We start from the raw sequence: 17367 nt of genomic DNA on the forward strand, positions 1-17367 counted from the left end.
TGTTCCAAATGGTTTATTATGGCAAGATTACAACGAGCAGAACAAAAAAAAAAAATCAATATTCCAGGGCCCAAAGAGTCCCATGGGTTTCCACTTTCCTCATCCACTAAGTTAATCAAACACCTTAAACATGCTGCTCAGTACATTAGTAGACAGCAGTCATTGAGCCATTTAATATGTCAGTAATGCTGAAGAAATCATATAACAAATGTGTCTTCATATTTAAGTACTCCTCACTAAAATGGAACCCGATGATGTACACTTATTATGGATGTGTCCACATGATGGACTTCTTCTTGCCACACATAAATTGTCTGAATTAGAAAAAGCTAAATGAGAAAAGTCCTAGAAAAGCTCAAAACTTAGACTAGTTTAATCAATTTGATAAATTAGCCAAAATATTGTTAAATGTAAGGGAGGATTAGAGTGAATTACATTAAAATATTATTCTTTTTTTACATGACTATTTAACCAAAGCAGTATTCGCACTCACTGTATTAGTGTTTATGACTTTTACACTGATTTCCTATACAAATGACCCCAACAGCAGTAATTACCCAGGGGGGAAACTTTTAAAACTTCCCTGTTTTAACACCTTCCCTTCACCCACTCTGTGGTCAGCACAAAGACCACAAACCCTTAGAAGACTTAACGTGGGTGGAGTCCATTGTTGTGGACACCAGAGGCAGATGGTCAGGAATTCCTGGACACCCCAATAATGGCCAGCAGGAAAAAGGTCACCAACTGCTGAACAAAGGTCATTTGTCAAAAGCACATGCCATTTGCTTTTTCTATAAGTCAAGGAGGACACAGTAATAAAGAAAATAGTAACTTGAATCAAGCTCTTAAAATTTGAATGTGAATCATCCATTTGATTGATGACTGCAGTGAAAAATCATTATTTTTTTAATGTAAAAACACAATTCCTGGTAAAAAGCTTTATGAAAATGAAACAATTAGCTTGTTTCTGTAAGACACATTACATAGACACTTAATTACCACAATCTTTTATTGCTGCAGAAAATGTCTAATGTTTGCAAATAGACAAAAACAGTGAAAATAGTATCTGATTAAACTTTTTAACTAAAATATTAAAATTTAAGGCTGCTCCCATAAAATAGACGCAATTAAATTTGTATATTAAAAAGATATAGAAAATTCAATCACAGTACATGATGCTGCAGAAGTGGCAGTGTCTTTGCGATGTACAGTATTTCAAGTATAATACTCAAAAATGGCAAATGAAATATCATTAGTGATGTTTATGATGTGGTATCTATTTCACATATGCCCCAGAGATGTTTCACATAAATATCATGATGCCAACATTCAATGCTGGGTTTATGGATGGATTTGGTTTCAGGTTTCAGCAGTTCTCATCCTGACTGGCAGTGATGCAGAGGGGAAAGTTGGGTTGCAGCGCAGCGCCGGCAGCATTAGAGGAGAAGGAAGAAGGGGATGACGACAGCTGGTCGTAGCTTGGCAGGCTGTCTTGGCTGGGGAGGACATTACTGGTGCGTCCAAGCTGCGGTCGCAGTCTACCTCCACTTTCGCCCCCACCATCTCCCTGGTCCGTCAAAACAATAAGAGACTCTGCGATGCGATTCAGAGTTTGCTCCATGCGTGTTATCTACAAACGGTGAATAGATCAGATAAATTTCAGCACTGAGACACATTACTGGATTTATCAGTGATGATGCTTTTGATTCAGTTACCACGTGTGACACAAAGCATCTCATTATTGATGTTTGTCTTGTGCCAAATTATTTTGTAGTTTTGGTGTATTGTTGGTTTAATCAACCAACCAAAAGTAAAACTTTAACAATTCTGTAAACAAATTTTGTCACACATACAATAATAATTTTGTCATTCACAACATTAAATTAACTTAGATAATCAGTAGATGAATGCAAGACAGAACTGTAAAGAGAGTTTAAAGTGATTGTGACGGTTTTTTGTCTTTAGGTACATCATAACAAGATATTTCTTGTTGCACTGAACAAAACCAGGGACACATTTGCAGAGATGTTTTATTACATTACACTAGATGAAGCCAATTAATCATTTGTTTCATTATTCAAATCTTTTTCCCAACTTCCCATTTTGTTTTGATAAGTCAAACTTGAGGGAAAGGGCATTCAGACAGTCATGTTTGGCTGTGACTTCTACACAAATGAAAGTAATGATTCGAAAACATAAATGGTATGGGGATATTGCTCTAGTTTCCCACTGAAATTGTACAAATCCCACCTTGTCCTCCATTCTGTTGAGTCTGGATCCAATAGAATTATTGCCTTTGTCTTTGGCTCGCTCTTCAGAAGGAGAAACAAAAAGTCAAGTAAATAACAAGGCAGGAGCATTAGGACTGTGATTTGTTTCTGTAATATTTTGAGAGCTCAGTGGAGCGATTCATTACCTGAGCCCGCCTGGAACAAAGTTATCTTCCCCAAAGACTGATCCAGTCTGAGAGAAACAATGCAAGAATATACGTTTACATACTCTATGTACTTTCTCTCCTAATCCTACCAGTCTCTTCCTTTCAACATTTCTTTTTTTGCCATCATCCTGTATCATTTGTCCATTGATTACTCATGAGCTGTGTGAAGCACATCAGTTGAGCAGTTTACCTCCTCTGCAGCTCTTTAATTCGCACCATGAGGTTGAGGTGACCCTGCGAGTATTGTTCAATGACATCTCTTACATCATAGGGCTTACGAGCTTGCTACAAGAGAAACAAATTATCAGAACAGAATGATGTTTTCACCACAAACTTATATGTTATTATTTCCTTTCAAATAGGTTATTTTGACTGAAAGAGCTTCGCGGATGACCAAGAAGCTGATAAACAGGACAATAAGCAAATAGGAACAATAAAAACTATTAAAATCCATTTGTGATGTTTGTGATAGCAAATAAAAGCTAAATGTAATAAATGTAATATTATAAGAAACAACAAAATAAAATAAGGAATGACAAATTATACTTGGAAATAAACCATTTAGAAATAAACACATTATAAACATAAATACATTTTTTTTATTTATGTTTATAAATAGAAGCGGAAACTGTCTCATACTTACTTGAAAATTTCTCTTAGCCACAAAATAACGCATTCTCTGCACCACCCGGATGGCTCTACGATGTGACTCTGTCAATCTGTGCAAGAATGTCATATAAATGTATGTTCATGTGACTTTGAAATTCAGAATTTCTGAGTAAATGAAATGCATGGCAAAAATTCCATGCTTTTTAGAAACACACAATTAAAACATGTGAATGAAGTGACCATGAACAACCGTAACATCTAGGTTAAACTTTTGAAAACATGCGTTTGATTTAGATTTTAAACCTACTTTATTTGTCTTGTATTAAAAAGCTGTCACAGTACAAAATAAATAAATAAAAGGCATTCGTACTCTTTACTTTGGATTTCATTATTACTGTGCACTCTGCATAAAAAGCCTTTTGCTTAACTTGGTTGGTGAAATAGAGTGTCTCTATAACAAACATCAATAACAATCCCAGAGGGAATGTAGTGCATTTAGCCTCTGTTGTCTTGTGGGAATTATTAAGGATCTATTACACACTGTTACTCAGGAAAGCGGTGAATTAGTATGTGATGGAGAAAGCAGCAAGCTCTTTGTCAGATCCAGTTAGAGGAAAAGGTGCAGAGAAACAAGGTCCTTTTTTTTGTCTCATTGTGGACTTTTCACAGTCAATGCAATGGGAGGATTTTCAAATACAGCTTTCATAACACAAATTAACATTATATCATATGTAATCTGTGTGCTGTGTGACATTTTATAGAAATCTATTTTCTATAGTAAAAGCACATTGGTGATAATGTGACGTAATTTCTCTACAACTGACACTAAATTCCCCTGAAAGTGAACCCTAAAAAAAAGTGTAAAAACAACTTCCTTGAGTCTTGGCTAATGAATTTACACCTCATATTAAAGAAAAAGATAGCAGTTCAGTTTTTGATTCTCTAAGAGTCATTGTTAGTGAATTATTATATGATTGTCTCACACACAAATGACCAAATAAATACTGTAACTAATTAAAATATAAAGGAAAACGATGCATATACTGGATGTGTTGCACATAACAACAGATGATGCAAACATCATGATTTCATCATGATGAACAACAACTTATTGTCTCATTTATTGTGTGTCATACCATGACATGATCAATTAAATGCTATTTACTAAATTTAAAACCTTATGATAGCAGTAATATAATCAAACAAAATAACTTTAGAGGGATCAGAACTTAAATGCATCCCTTGTTAAGGAAAGATTAAAAATGTTTAATACAAATGCACCAGACAGCTGTGATTCCTTCAAAACTATCTGCATGTATGTATATGCATGTAACACATTTGTTATGAAATATGTACAGATCTTTATCTAAGTTACAATAACAAAAAAATAAATAAAAACACAACAATTTTCAGTGATTATCCTTTTGTTATACGTGGATGAAACTTTCAAATTATTAGTTGCCAAAGTATGTGAATTATCAGCTAAAGCTAATCGGAGTCAGGAGTTAGCAAACCTGCAGTCCAGTCAGAGAAACCAGATTTAAGAGCTGCATTACGACACTTCAGAAGAATTGCAATAAAGAGCTGTTGATTTGAAATCAAGCTGGAAAGAGCGACAAAGTGAGGGATACCTTTCACTCCGAAGGTACACAAACTGTTCATAAATAGAGATGATTTAGTTTAGTTTAGTGTAAATATTCTTATTTTCCTTAGTTTGTCGCCCCCTCAGTGCATAAATGCAAGAACTAATGCTTTCATGCTTATGGCCCAGACATTTTATGAAGTAGTTTATTACTAAACCAATATAATCTGAGAAAGAAAAAAATGTGTCAACAAAGCTGTGAATTTTTATCTCCTGCCTTCCTAACTGCAGAAATCATAACTCCTTTTGCTCTGCATGGTAGACAATGACTTCTGTTTCTAAAAGTGTCAATTTTGTTTTTTTGCAACAAAAGTGAGGCATTTTGCTAAAACTCTCACTTTTCATGTGTTTCAAATTCAGCAGTTTCTCAAGCAATAGTGTCTTATGATGGCTCAATTTAGCATGGGATTTGATGTGACAAACAGCTGGTTATGTATTTTGGAGTCAGCAGAGCACACAGTGATCTTTGCCAACAACGCTGCTGCATGCAATTCCCACTCTGCATCATTACCTCACCGCTCAGAAAGGAAGTCCCATGGGTCGAAACTGTCGCTCCATTTGTTTCACTTACTGTACATTTACGTTACACTGCACTTACTTAACACTCATTTCCTCTTATCAGTCTCAGTCTCTTGCTGTGCAATTGTCCCAGTAACCACAATTGCTTTCCCTGAGACAGAATTATTACACAGAAACTCTGGGGACTGGCATATTAAAAAGGTTAATAACAAATAGCAAAAAATACATGCTAAGAATCACTGTATCAATGTAACAACACAGTGGTGATGAACTCACTGTGACATTGAAGTGGCCGGAGCCAGTTCACTGTCTCGCTCTGACTCCAGCTCCAGCTCATCTGCAAAGCTGCAGTTCCTCTGAAGGGGGCCAGGAGAGTTGACATCTAAAAGGCCAGGGCTCCTTTTAACTGCACATTCACACACAAACACACACATATGTATGGATAAAATATATGTGCTGATTCAGTCTTGCTGCTTCTCTTCCCAGTCAGCTTATTGTATGTAGCTTTGAACTTATTTAATTGCTCACGTTTGATCTCTTGCTGGACCAGTGCCCTACAATACTAAACTGAGAGAGAGAATGAAATAAGTCTGCTCACTGCATTTAGTTGCTAAGCTTAAAGTCACAGTTGTAATAAATGGACTAAGAAAAAGAAAAAAAAAAGCAGCTTCTCAAAATCCCTAATGATCTGCGGAAAGCCTTGTCAGTGTGGGAACATTGTGACCTTGTGCAATCTGTACATAGCTCAGTGAGAAGAGCTGTCATTTTCAGATGGGAAACAAGATTTGAGTTTAAAGCCATGGGTATCGGGCCAGTAGTGAGAAAAGGTGAACGGAGCTTAATTTGGACAAACAGTAAGACAGATGGTTCATAAAAAGTCACATGCCTACAGTTGCTTTTTGTTTTGCCACAGACCACACAATCAAGAGGAAAGTCTTATTGGATGTATTTGTTTTCTGCTGCCATGTCCTGTTAGGATTTTATTTGAGGTCTGATGTGTAACACAGCAAGTCTCAAATATATTACTTTGTACTTGTGAGAAAGCACATTGTGTGCAAAGCATATCGCATTCACTATATGGAAAGAAAAACAAAAACATAAAAGTTTGGTTTGAAATTGGTTTGAAATGAAGGGCTTGGCCAGGTCTTAAAAACAAGAGCTGTATTTGATTAAAAAAATGGAGAGACAGAGAAGAAAGTTATTTCCAGTTTTTATCATAATCTGAAATACACAACTTTGTGCATGTTTGTCACCATCTCTAGTGGTGAGACGTCTAGAGCAAAGACAGGAGAGATGTTGCAGAAAACTTGGTGAAAACCTTTTAACTATTTTCACTAAATCAGTAAATGTTGTGTTTTTGAACTCCACCATTTACTGATACAGCTGTCCTTGTGCTTTATTTTGATGCGTAAGAACATGCTCCAACACGTAAGACCCATGCTGTTAACACGAACAGATCACAGATAACAGAAGAGAGCTCATGTAGAGAAGAGCTTCAACATCAACTGTTCTTATGAAAAGGCAAATCAGCATCCTGTCCCTCATTCATTACCTGGAGATGGTGAGCTGAACTGAAGTGAAGACAAAGATGTCCAGGACTGCTGGCAGTCTGCACATAAAGACAACACAAACGCGATCTGTATTTGCCACAGGGTAACAATGACAACAACAATCATAATAGTTAAAAACTGTGGTGCTTAAAATGCAAATGTTATTATCAGGCACAAGTAATATAATAAAAATACCAAGTAACATATTATACCCTCACTAGGCCTTTATTAAACTGTCCCTCCAGGATTTACAATGCTGCGGTTGCCACAGTAAATTTAACCAAACCCCAAAGGATTCTGCGCAAACATCATAAAAACACTGGAATATCTAATTTTTTTCAAACGCTGTCGTGAAATCAAGCATTTTATGCCAAAGCAAAAACCACTTGTAAAATCCTGGAGGTACTGACTAAAAATCATGCTGTTATAGTAACTGAGATGATAAGACGTTACTGTACAACAGGCTGTTAAATTAGACAGTGGTTGTACCGAGGACATGTGCAGAACATAGACACTAACAGCAGCTCACCACATCCTCCCAAAGTGAGGGATCCCTCTAACCCAAGGACAGGGACAAAACAACGAGAGAGGAAAAAAGACACAAGCAAGGTCATCAGCAGTTAAGTTTACTGAGATAAGCAGCACAAACAGGAACTCATAAGCAGTAACAGACATGACAGGAAATTAGGAAAGAAGTTTGTCAAAATCAGCAATAGTAGGACACATTGCTGACAACGAAGCTGAAAAGAAGTGATGGATGATGTATTTACTGAACAATTTAAAAAGAATCATTTTCAATATCCTGATTTACCTGTATTATCATTTTGAAATATGTAGTTTGTGGTGCTGTTAATCTGGGTTAAGGTACATTCACAGGCGTTTCTATTATTTTGATTATATCAAAGATGCTAGCGGCCCTAGTTAAAGCATCTACATTTGTGCAGAAAGTGGTACTTGTACTTTTGTGTAGTATTTCTTAAGGCAAATACTTGCACTTTTACTTGAGTATTGATTTCGTATTTTACCAACTCTGCTTTAAATTTGTTTAAAAAAAAACAAACATTATCACCTTCATGAAGGAAGATGCACTTCAGGAGAGTTGTGTTAGACTTTGGCATCATGTGATTCTTTATTTATGACTGTATCTATTACTAATAAATTCCTAATTTCAAATATCCAACAGAAAAATAATTGAATGATTGAATTTTGAATGAGGGTATGTTCTCTGAAAATCCATTCAATAATGTTATCTGGTAACTGTGTAAGCAGCTGATCACTTGAGCCGCAGTTGATGTTCAGAGCCAGTCAATCCAATCACACACCAGATGGCAATGTGGTAATTTAGTGAAATGATTCATAGTTAAAAGCAGCATGATGTAGATGTTCAATGTGTAGTACAACCTGTAGTATCTCTGTATCTTCAAATCAAAGACACTGATCTTCAATGGACAGCACACATGCGTACAACAAATTAATTCTGCTGTACTGAGAACCAGGGACAAGTAAAGCCGTTTGAACAGAGCAGTCACGCATCCGGGCAGTTTTTTCCAGTTACCAGCTGGTGTGAAAGGGAAAGGTTATATAACAAAGCACAACAAAGAGAATGATCCAGTTACATGTTTACATACTATGGCCAAGATAAAAGCATTCACATTTGTCTCCTTTTGAAAGTAAGCAGACTATCCACTCCAGTATCTCATTTAGTTCATCTGCTTTGAACAGAGGATCCATTAATGCCCTTCAAGCTGCACTGATAATAGTGGTGATGATGATTTATTTTGTTGATATAGATCTTTTCAAATGGCAGGGTTTACAAATTAATGTGAAATACTAATGAGAATGAAACATTAAGGCAAACAGTGAGGGAAAAATTAATACATTTGGAAAATAAAATGATTAGATCAACAACTGAGGCCATTTCAAAGATGCTGTGGAAATAGTTATTTGTCTTTTTTTTTTTTGAGCTTTATTAAAACACTGTCACTTTTATTCCAAGGACACTATACATACTGTATCTATCTACAGGGCATCATAAAAGTATTCACAGCACTTAACTTTTTCCGAAATGGATCAAATTTATTCTACAATTCTACCAACAATACCCCATAATGACAACATGAAAGAAGTTTGTAATCTTTGCAAATTTATTAAAAATAAAAAAGAAACAAATCACATATACATAAGTATTCACCGCTTTTGCTTAATACTTAGCACCAAATACAGCCTGAAGCATGATGCTACAAGCTTGGCACACCTATTTTTGGGTACTTTGTAGTTTCTCCCATTCTTCTTTGCAATACCTCTCAAGCTCCATCTAGTTGGATGTGGTGCACAGCCATTTGCAGAGATGGTTGTTCTTCTGGAAGGTTCTCCTCTCTCCACAGAGAAATGCTGGAGCTCTTTCAGAGGGGCCATCGGGTTCTTGGACATCCCCCTGACTAAGGCCCTTCTCTCTTGATTGCTCAGTCTAGCCGGCCGGCCCACTCTAGGAGGAGTCCTGGTGGTTGCAAATGTCTTCCATTTACAGATGGTGATGGGGGTCACTGTGCTCATTGGGACCTTCAATGCTGCAGAAATTATTCTTAAACTTCTTTCACGTTGTCATTATAGGGTAGTGTTTGTATAATTTTAAGGAAAATAATGATTTTAATCTATTATGCAATAAGGCTGTAACATAACAAAATGTGGAAAAACGTAAGTGCTGTGACTACTTTCTGCATGCACTGTATCCATCTATAAAACAGTTTGATGGACAGACTGAAAGACAGGTCGGATGAAAATAAACAAAGTCTGAATTGTTATGATTTATTTTGGCTCTCTCCATAACTTATCATAAAATCGTAATGTTTAGTAGTCACAGTGACACCCTGTGCAAAATGCAGTTCTTTTTTAGTAATTCTGTACTACTTACTGTATGTTATAAGTTCAGCAATGCACTGTTGAAGTTCACTCTTCAGGACTGGCTCACATTTTATTTTGGCCGTGTGCTCATCCATCTTTTATGTTTGAATTTTGGCCTTTGGCCTCCTGTGGCTACAAACTAACAGATGTTTTCTACTGTATGACCAGTGAATATGTGCTAAATTGTTTCTTTTCTATATTTTTGTGCCTGTTGAATGACAGTGTGAGCGCTTATTCAGTTTTTTATGATTTTATTGACCTCAGAATCACATTAACTTCTACACTAGAACAGACTCTTTAGGTTTTAGTACCTGTGCCCACGGTGCTGTAAACATCAGAGCTCAGCTCCCTCCCACTATCAAATGCAGAGTCAAAGGTGATGCTGGGAATTGCTGGAGAAGTTGGACCATTGTCTTTGTCAGTGTTCTTCACCTTCCTTCTCATCTTTACCTGCCCAAAAAATACACACATGTCAGGTCAGCAAAGTGTTTCTGTGCAGGAACATAAATTGTTGATATCACAGCAAAACCAAGTAACACAGCTAAATATGTCTGCATTGGAACAATGTTAAGAAGCTGACTAGCTGACTAGCCAATACAGGAAATATTCCAATATATGAGTATTCCAGTAATGTAGTTTTGTATTTTTGTTGATGATAAAAACGTACTGTAGGCAAGTGATTTGATTTATGGTATAAATGCAGAAGCAATGTTTTATATCATGTTTTACGTTATTGATCTTACTGCTGTGACATTTCACAACTTTACTAGGAGTTTGGTGGGAAACCTTTCAACACATAAACAAGATTATTAGCATGCTCTTATACTCAAGTAGCATTTACACTGAATAGGCAGGATCAATATTATACCGCTGGTGGCTGTTGCCTTGGTAACAAATTTAATGCATTTAATACAGATTATTGTACCTTGAGTCATTCTGACAATAGACAAGAAATGACAGGGTTTTTGTCCTTTTGATGTTTTGTCCTTTTGATTGTATATTGGTATATTTGATTTATGGCTTTTACGAATTTAAGCTAAACTAACCATTACCCAGAGCCCACTGTACAATGACTTTGGTACAATTATAGTCATTAACCACTTAATCACTTACTTCTGGCAAAAAATAAATAAAAAATGCAACCTATGTTATTCAAAGAGCTGTTGATATTTTGTCCACCATATTTATAGACTAAATGTTAGACACAACTCTCACTGTGGGGTGATTCATTTCCACGCCACCACAATCAACACCTCTCTGTGAGCAGAACAATGTTAACAATGTAAACTTACGGAAGGTAGGATTTACAGTATTGCAGGGCTGTTGCTTCAGACTGCAAGTTAGCTTTGCCTTTGAGTACCTAAAAAACTGGAAACTGAGTATAAAAAGAAGTTATAGTGAAATTTATAAAATTATTACTAACCGATTTCTTGGTCTTGGGGGAGGACAGAGAGGAGGCAGGAATGTTGGACTTCCTTTTCAAAAACATCTTGAATGTGGCAGAATCAAAGTTCTCCACCGCAAAACATCTCCATGCTGTCTGGAGGGGCATGAAAATAGCTATATATTGGTTGCACAGGAAAAATGTCACGCCACTATGTCTGCCATACTGTACAGGAAAGAGAGTAAGGGTTACATGAAAGGATGGTCTCAATAATAAGGATGGGGCTCATAGACAGTTCAGTCTCCCGGCTTTACCGTTGGTATGTTTCGATATTTATTTGGTCAAATACCTGAATGAGACAGGCAGCTGCAGGTATTTGTCTGTTGAAGTGTTTCTGTCTTTGCTTCTGCTGCACTTTCAGGGCAAAGCCTGAGCCTAAGATTCCCTGTGAATAACAGCATGCCACAGTCACTGCTCATTAATTCAGTTTTAACAACGCATTTACAGGCTGCAGCAGGATTCAAAAGGCAGAAATGAACCTAAAGTTGGAGAAAGTGTGTGCTGCTTAATGCCATGTAATTCTATTAATCGTTGTTTACTAACAAAATTAATAGATTTAAATGTTTGAATTTAAAAAACTCTTTCAAGTGAATGTCAGTTGTTTGTTAGTTACAGTTTTGTTAATCTGAGAAGATTGTTGCTTTTCCAATTTTCTCCTCACTGAAATTAAAAAGTGCTTAAAAAATACAGTGGTTCAGCAATTTCTCTGCCATCTTACTGCAGGCAGGGCGAAGAAGGAAATGGCAAACACTGAGAAACAGGATGCAATGGTCTTTCCAATCCAGGTTTGTGGCACTTTGTCTCCATAACCAATGGTTGTCACTGTCACCTTTGGAAGAAACATGGGGATTAAAACAGTTTCATTTGTACGCCACCCTGTAGATTTAGACATTTTACAGTACAGTGGGGCAATCACATGCAGGCTTGGCTCATGCTAAGTACAAAGCTTTTGATAAATGGCTCAAGTGCAACTGAGATAACTTTGGACTAAAGCAGCAGCTCTGTGCTAAAGTAAACACACTATGTTCCTCTGTGTATTCAGTAAACAGCAACACTGCTGCTAGATTTGCTCCAACACGTGTCACAAATTAAATGAGATGATATCCATAACTTCTTATACACGGACATGTAAACGCGGGCAGGTAAAATAAACTATGTTTAAACTGTGTTTGCACGTGAGGATGACAGAAATTTTTATTTTCTAGGGACTGTATTAAGTCATAATCCAATTCAAAATTTGTCACAAGATGAGAGGCTGGGGAAGTTAGTGTCGTCTCTAGCGTGGCTCTAAAATAAAAAGAATTCAAAGCTGAATCAAGGACTCAATAGTAGATAATAGTGATGGGTTACCAGGAAGACACTTCATTAATCACTAAGTAATAATTACAGACATTTCTTCACAATTGTTCCTCAGCCAGTCATTTGTGCCGCTCAGTAAAATGACACACTCACGTGGTCTTATTTCTGAAGTAGATACTGGGAATGCACAATTAACCAGAGACAGTAGTTCACAAAAACTTTACCAATCACATACATGCATATGTATTGTATATGTAAGTTTATAACTATCAAATGGAGTGACAATTGATCCAATCACATAAAAAAAACAAAACATCATGAGCCACTTAATGTTAATCAGGAAAGTACTGATTACTGTGTTTCACAGATACTTATGAATAATGTAATACATTCATTATATAGCAGCTCTCAGACTCATCTCTATTAACTCATTATCTATTTTGTACCTCTCAATTCATTAACGATACATTAATTATCAGATCGCTCCTCATTTGTTCCTCACTTCTCACTCATTTCTCAGAGCACATATTTGTGCACTGCACTGTAAGTTGTTCCAATAGATTTTTGACTTTACTTTGAACTTGCCTGACTTCGAGTCTTTCCTGTGATACTTGAGGCCTACAGTTCACTCTGCTGTATGTTCCCCTGACCCTCCTACAGTAACTCTAACCTTTTCACCACTCTCAATCTCAGTAACATCTTAATGCACCAGGAGTAAAGGTTCCTAATACAGGGTGTGAGTGTGTACTCACAGTATATAGTGTGTACATTTTGTTTGCTATGCCATCATGTATACTGGACATACTGTGTATACATTTTAATGACAAAGTCCCTGAAGACTCCAAGACGTGAGCGAATAGTCACTTATCGTTACACAGTAATACATAATACCAAATATTTCCATCCTGTATCCTCTCAACTGCTTGTTTTGTTACTTGTATTAGCAACTGGATCTGCCCAGGGGATCTGACACAACTCCTACTGGAAGAGGAGTAGTACAGATGAAACACAGGCTTTATTTTGACCTTTAATTTCCCAAAATACTGTTTACAAATCACTGGTTACTGTGGAAAAAACTCCTTTTGGCAAGATGGAAAATCTGCTATAGCAATCAATTCAGCCAACAACCAATGGCAATACTAACAGTATTGATAAAGTCTGTAGAGTCTGATTATTTCAAGTAATAAAATCATAATTTCATATAACAATAATCTGCTATTAATAACAATTATTTAAAATAATAAAATCTATTTAATGGATAAAGGTGGCTTAATTACCAGTTGAATAGTTTGAAAGGGGGGAGTTTGACATTTAGGGACATTATTTAATTCCCTTTATTTTAAAAGTAAGAGATAATAAATCTGTCTGTTAGGTATGAAGTTATAAGAATACTAAAGGGTGCTTCACCAAGCACATCTATATTCCACTTTCTGTCTGGAACCATCAGCGGTTTAATATAAAACTGCATATATAAACAACACTGCGGCACAATGTGCCAGTCTTTTAAAATGGTTGTTGATGCTTTGGGTATTTTAGAAACTAATGGGTTTGTCTCACTGAGTTGTTGTTTAGACTGCTCTTTAGTGTTTATATTATTTATTTTCATCTTGACAGCAGGCTTGTTTTAACAAATCTAAAGTCTTTTAGTGACAATACGAACAGGCATATTTACACTGAACCACAGCGGTATATTTATTATAATACTGTGATGTGTAACTGTTTGTTTTCTGTACTCATCACATTGGCGGCCTCTATTGTCCGGTACACTCTTGAAAAATAAATATTTAATCTCAGTGAGGTAAATGAGGAAATAGTCAGCCACAGTAACCCTCCCTGAAACCGCAATTTGTTGTTTTACACTACATTTTTTTAATGACAAACAAACAAGACATAAAGGCCCAATTAGTGAGCATTAGAGGTGCCGATGGGCAGAATTTGTTTTTTAATCTTTGGATGGAGCCAGGCTAGCTGCTCTGACCCCTGCTTTAAGCTAAGATAAAATAAACTGTCCCATGGTTCCTCATCCTCCCACCCTCCTTTATGTTCACCACACACACAGTTGGAATAGAATAAATCTACTGATCTCAAATGTCAAACACTTTTTAAGATAAATGAATGTATTCTAATTAATTTCAATTCAACCAATCAGACCTTATAATATCCTTCATGTGTCAGTAAAATAGTGGCTCTAAGAGGTCTAATTTCAATGCATTGGAGCAGTGATTAACAAAACAACCACACTTTTTCTTACCACTCCCCACCACAGGGCATCAGCATAGTTTCCAAACTCGGTGGAGCCGCTGCTGTCAACTGCATCTTTCTCTGCCAGGTAGACAAAGTACGAGGAGAAGATCAGGCTCAGAAAGCCAATGTATAAGGTAGTGATCAGCTCCTGAAATACAAACAAAAGCATGACATATTCAAATTCAATAAGCAACAAATGGATCATTATTTTATTGCCACAATGTTATTGGCTAGTCTTGTATGGCTCTGTCTGCCAATAATGTAGCATATGTATGTAAAAACTGTGCTGTAAATGTAAATGTGCTGTGATTCATTAAATCTTTTTGAGTATGAGATGGATCCCCAGTTTAAGCAGGAGCGGGATATATCAAGCTTTGACAACACAAACAACACTGGTTACAAATAAGTAATGATGCATATATGTATTTAGGAGGGAGTATAGTTGATTCAGAGTTTATCATGAATAATTCAGTATGAAGAAACTGGAAAGAAATGGAATAAATTAGGGGAATTTATAATATTTTTAATAAAAATATTTATTAACATAATCTTTACCAAGCTACAAACAACAATTGTGGCAACATTAGTATAAAACACATGGGCCTGGAACAACTGTTGTGAGAGGTCAACAAAGATGAAACCAACACATATTTTATTCCGGGGCTACATTAAAATAAGGTTGTATGATTTTTATTACAAATAAATTGCTTATTTATGGCTCTTTTTACTACAGCTCATCTGGTCTAGTGAGTTAAATGGCTTGTTTTAGCTCCTGTGTCTTTAAGCTCCCCCTCCCACCAAGCCCACTGTGTTCTGTTTGGCCAACCTGTACAAGTTTTCCTGTTGGTGTAGTTAGAAGGGGGGGGAAACCCAAAAGGGAGGTCCTTTAATGTACTTCCACAATGGCAATATGTTGTACTGTTGAGTGTGTAGCAAAAAACTGATCACACCCAAGCCAGTAATGCAGACTGAAACCTTGGCTTGCTGAATATTGCACCAGATCAGGAAAAGCATAATATGACCTCTTTAAACAATACGATGAAATGTCCACGTGTTTCTCTGATGACAAAAGAGGACGGTCAAAATATGTTACGCTGTCACAAGACGAGCGTGCAACAATGGTGACAAGCAAAGCTTGGTCAGACAAACTGAGTGACTATTTGGAGCCGTGTATAATGCCACAGGGAGAAAAGATAAATGTGTGATAGCATTATTGTGTGAAGAGACACTGCAGCTAAAAAAAATATTGAAAAGAAAACATCAAGGCAAAGCTTAGCAGGAAACGGGGTAACAGAAGACAAAAAATTACTTCGATATTGTTTAAGATATATGTGCTTAATTTGGAGTGTTAGAACTTGCTATCTATGCTTCAGCATGCACAACATCTGGTAACCACTCACCTTTACTAGGTCAGATCCATGTAAAACAGCACTATGTCAGCTAAATGCTACAACTAGGAGAGATGAACACATCCCACCTGTTTTAGCCTCCTTGGACTGGCTCTTAGTATGTTTCAGAATTGATTTTAAAACCTTAGTGTGGACTTTTAAAGCCCTTTATGGCCTCTCCCCATGTTATTAATCTGACCTCTTAGGCCCAAATGAGCCCTTTTATCTGTCCCTGGGGTGGAGCTTGAAACTACAGGTTATAGAGCATTTGTATCTAGTGCACTGCCAATCATCTGAAATGAACTTCCTGAGGAAATTGGGTCAGCAGGAAGTTCATTTCAGATGATTGGCAGTGCACTAAATGCAAATGCTCTATAACCTGTCACCAGGACATGGACCTCTTTAAATCCCTTTGTAAAACATACAAAAATATTTTCTGTCAGTGTCAGTGTGCAAAATACACACTTACTGCATGTCCCACAGCCTGCTCAACATAAATTGTTTTAGGTCTGGATTTATTGCCATAATTAAAAAGGTAAAATTAAAATGGACTCTAAACTACAGAACTAAGAATAACATTACTTGACAATGTTACCATCACTCCATGTTTCATATATATTAGAGCTCATCAATAATATACTATTATGCTTTATGTAGCTATAAAGAGACAATAAGTGCAACTGAGTTTTAAAGTTTAAACAACAGTATGAGGATTTAGTGAGAACATACTAACAATGTATCTTCAATAAAGATCACTAATCCCTGTATTCACTAATTAGATTCAGGTTTGCAGCAAATCATTAAAAGTTAGTTTGAAATCCCGATCTCTCCTAATGTATTTAAAACTATTAAGCTTCATTTTGCAAGATTCAATAAAGAGCTGTCTGTGATTTGCTCAGGAAGTCTAATTGGGCTTAGTGCTTATCCTCTCTGATTGTAATTGGACTGGTACTTTGTGTGAGTGCACTTTAAGTGAATGTTCTACACTCACCTTCTACCTGATTTAAACACTGTTTAACCACTCAGTGTACCAGAGCACCCACTGCACTAAGTTACACTGAATGAAATTCTTAGTTGTGCCTTGGCCTAAAACTGTCACTTCTAGATTTTTTTTAGAGCATCACACAAGTGCAACAGCATTTTATTGCAGAAGAAATCTAGGAAATGCCTCTGTTTTCCATGTTTTAAATTCACATAAACAGCTTACACTGCCTTACATATACACCATAAATACAGTGCGTTAAAGCTCAGAGTCCGTGTCTGTTATTTCTTAATCTAGCAACACATTCGGGACATTTCTGGTCATCAGACCTTGGGCAGTGAGTACAAGATCC

General features: G+C 36.5%; 1 protein-coding gene across 5 annotated transcripts in view; it reads right to left on the bottom strand.

Moving 5' to 3' along the window:
* Positions 1–26: 26 nt before the first annotated feature.
* The window catches only part of kcnq1.1 (potassium voltage-gated channel, KQT-like subfamily, member 1.1), a 32705-nt gene continuing 15364 nt past the window's right edge, over positions 27–17367 (bottom strand). The window contains exons 6-18 of one of the 5 annotated variants that reach the window (XM_067495647.1): positions 14653–14793; positions 11821–11931; positions 11392–11487; positions 11082–11198; positions 9970–10108; positions 7287–7313; positions 6760–6816; positions 5484–5613; positions 3081–3156; positions 2628–2722; positions 2417–2463; positions 2251–2312; positions 27–1630 (exon numbers count right to left, since the gene is read on the bottom strand). In XM_067495647.1, coding sequence (XP_067351748.1) covers positions 1367–1630; positions 2251–2312; positions 2417–2463; positions 2628–2722; positions 3081–3156; positions 5484–5613; positions 6760–6816; positions 7287–7313; positions 9970–10108; positions 11082–11198; positions 11392–11487; positions 11821–11931; positions 14653–14793 — 1362 coding nt within the window. In that variant the 3' untranslated portion in view covers positions 27–1366. Of the gene's footprint in view, positions 1631–2250; positions 2313–2416; positions 2464–2627; positions 2723–3080; positions 3157–5483; positions 5614–6759; positions 6817–7286; positions 7314–9969; positions 10109–11081; positions 11268–11391; positions 11488–11820; positions 11932–14652; positions 14794–17367 lie in introns of all 5 variants that reach the window. The other 4 variants (XM_067495645.1, XM_067495649.1, XM_067495648.1 and 1 more) reach the window with 4 other exon arrangements.

This window comes from Channa argus, chromosome 2, assembly GCF_033026475.1.
Source record: "Channa argus isolate prfri chromosome 2, Channa argus male v1.0, whole genome shotgun sequence".
In the NCBI taxonomy this organism is placed as follows: domain Eukaryota; kingdom Metazoa; phylum Chordata; class Actinopteri; order Anabantiformes; family Channidae; genus Channa; species Channa argus.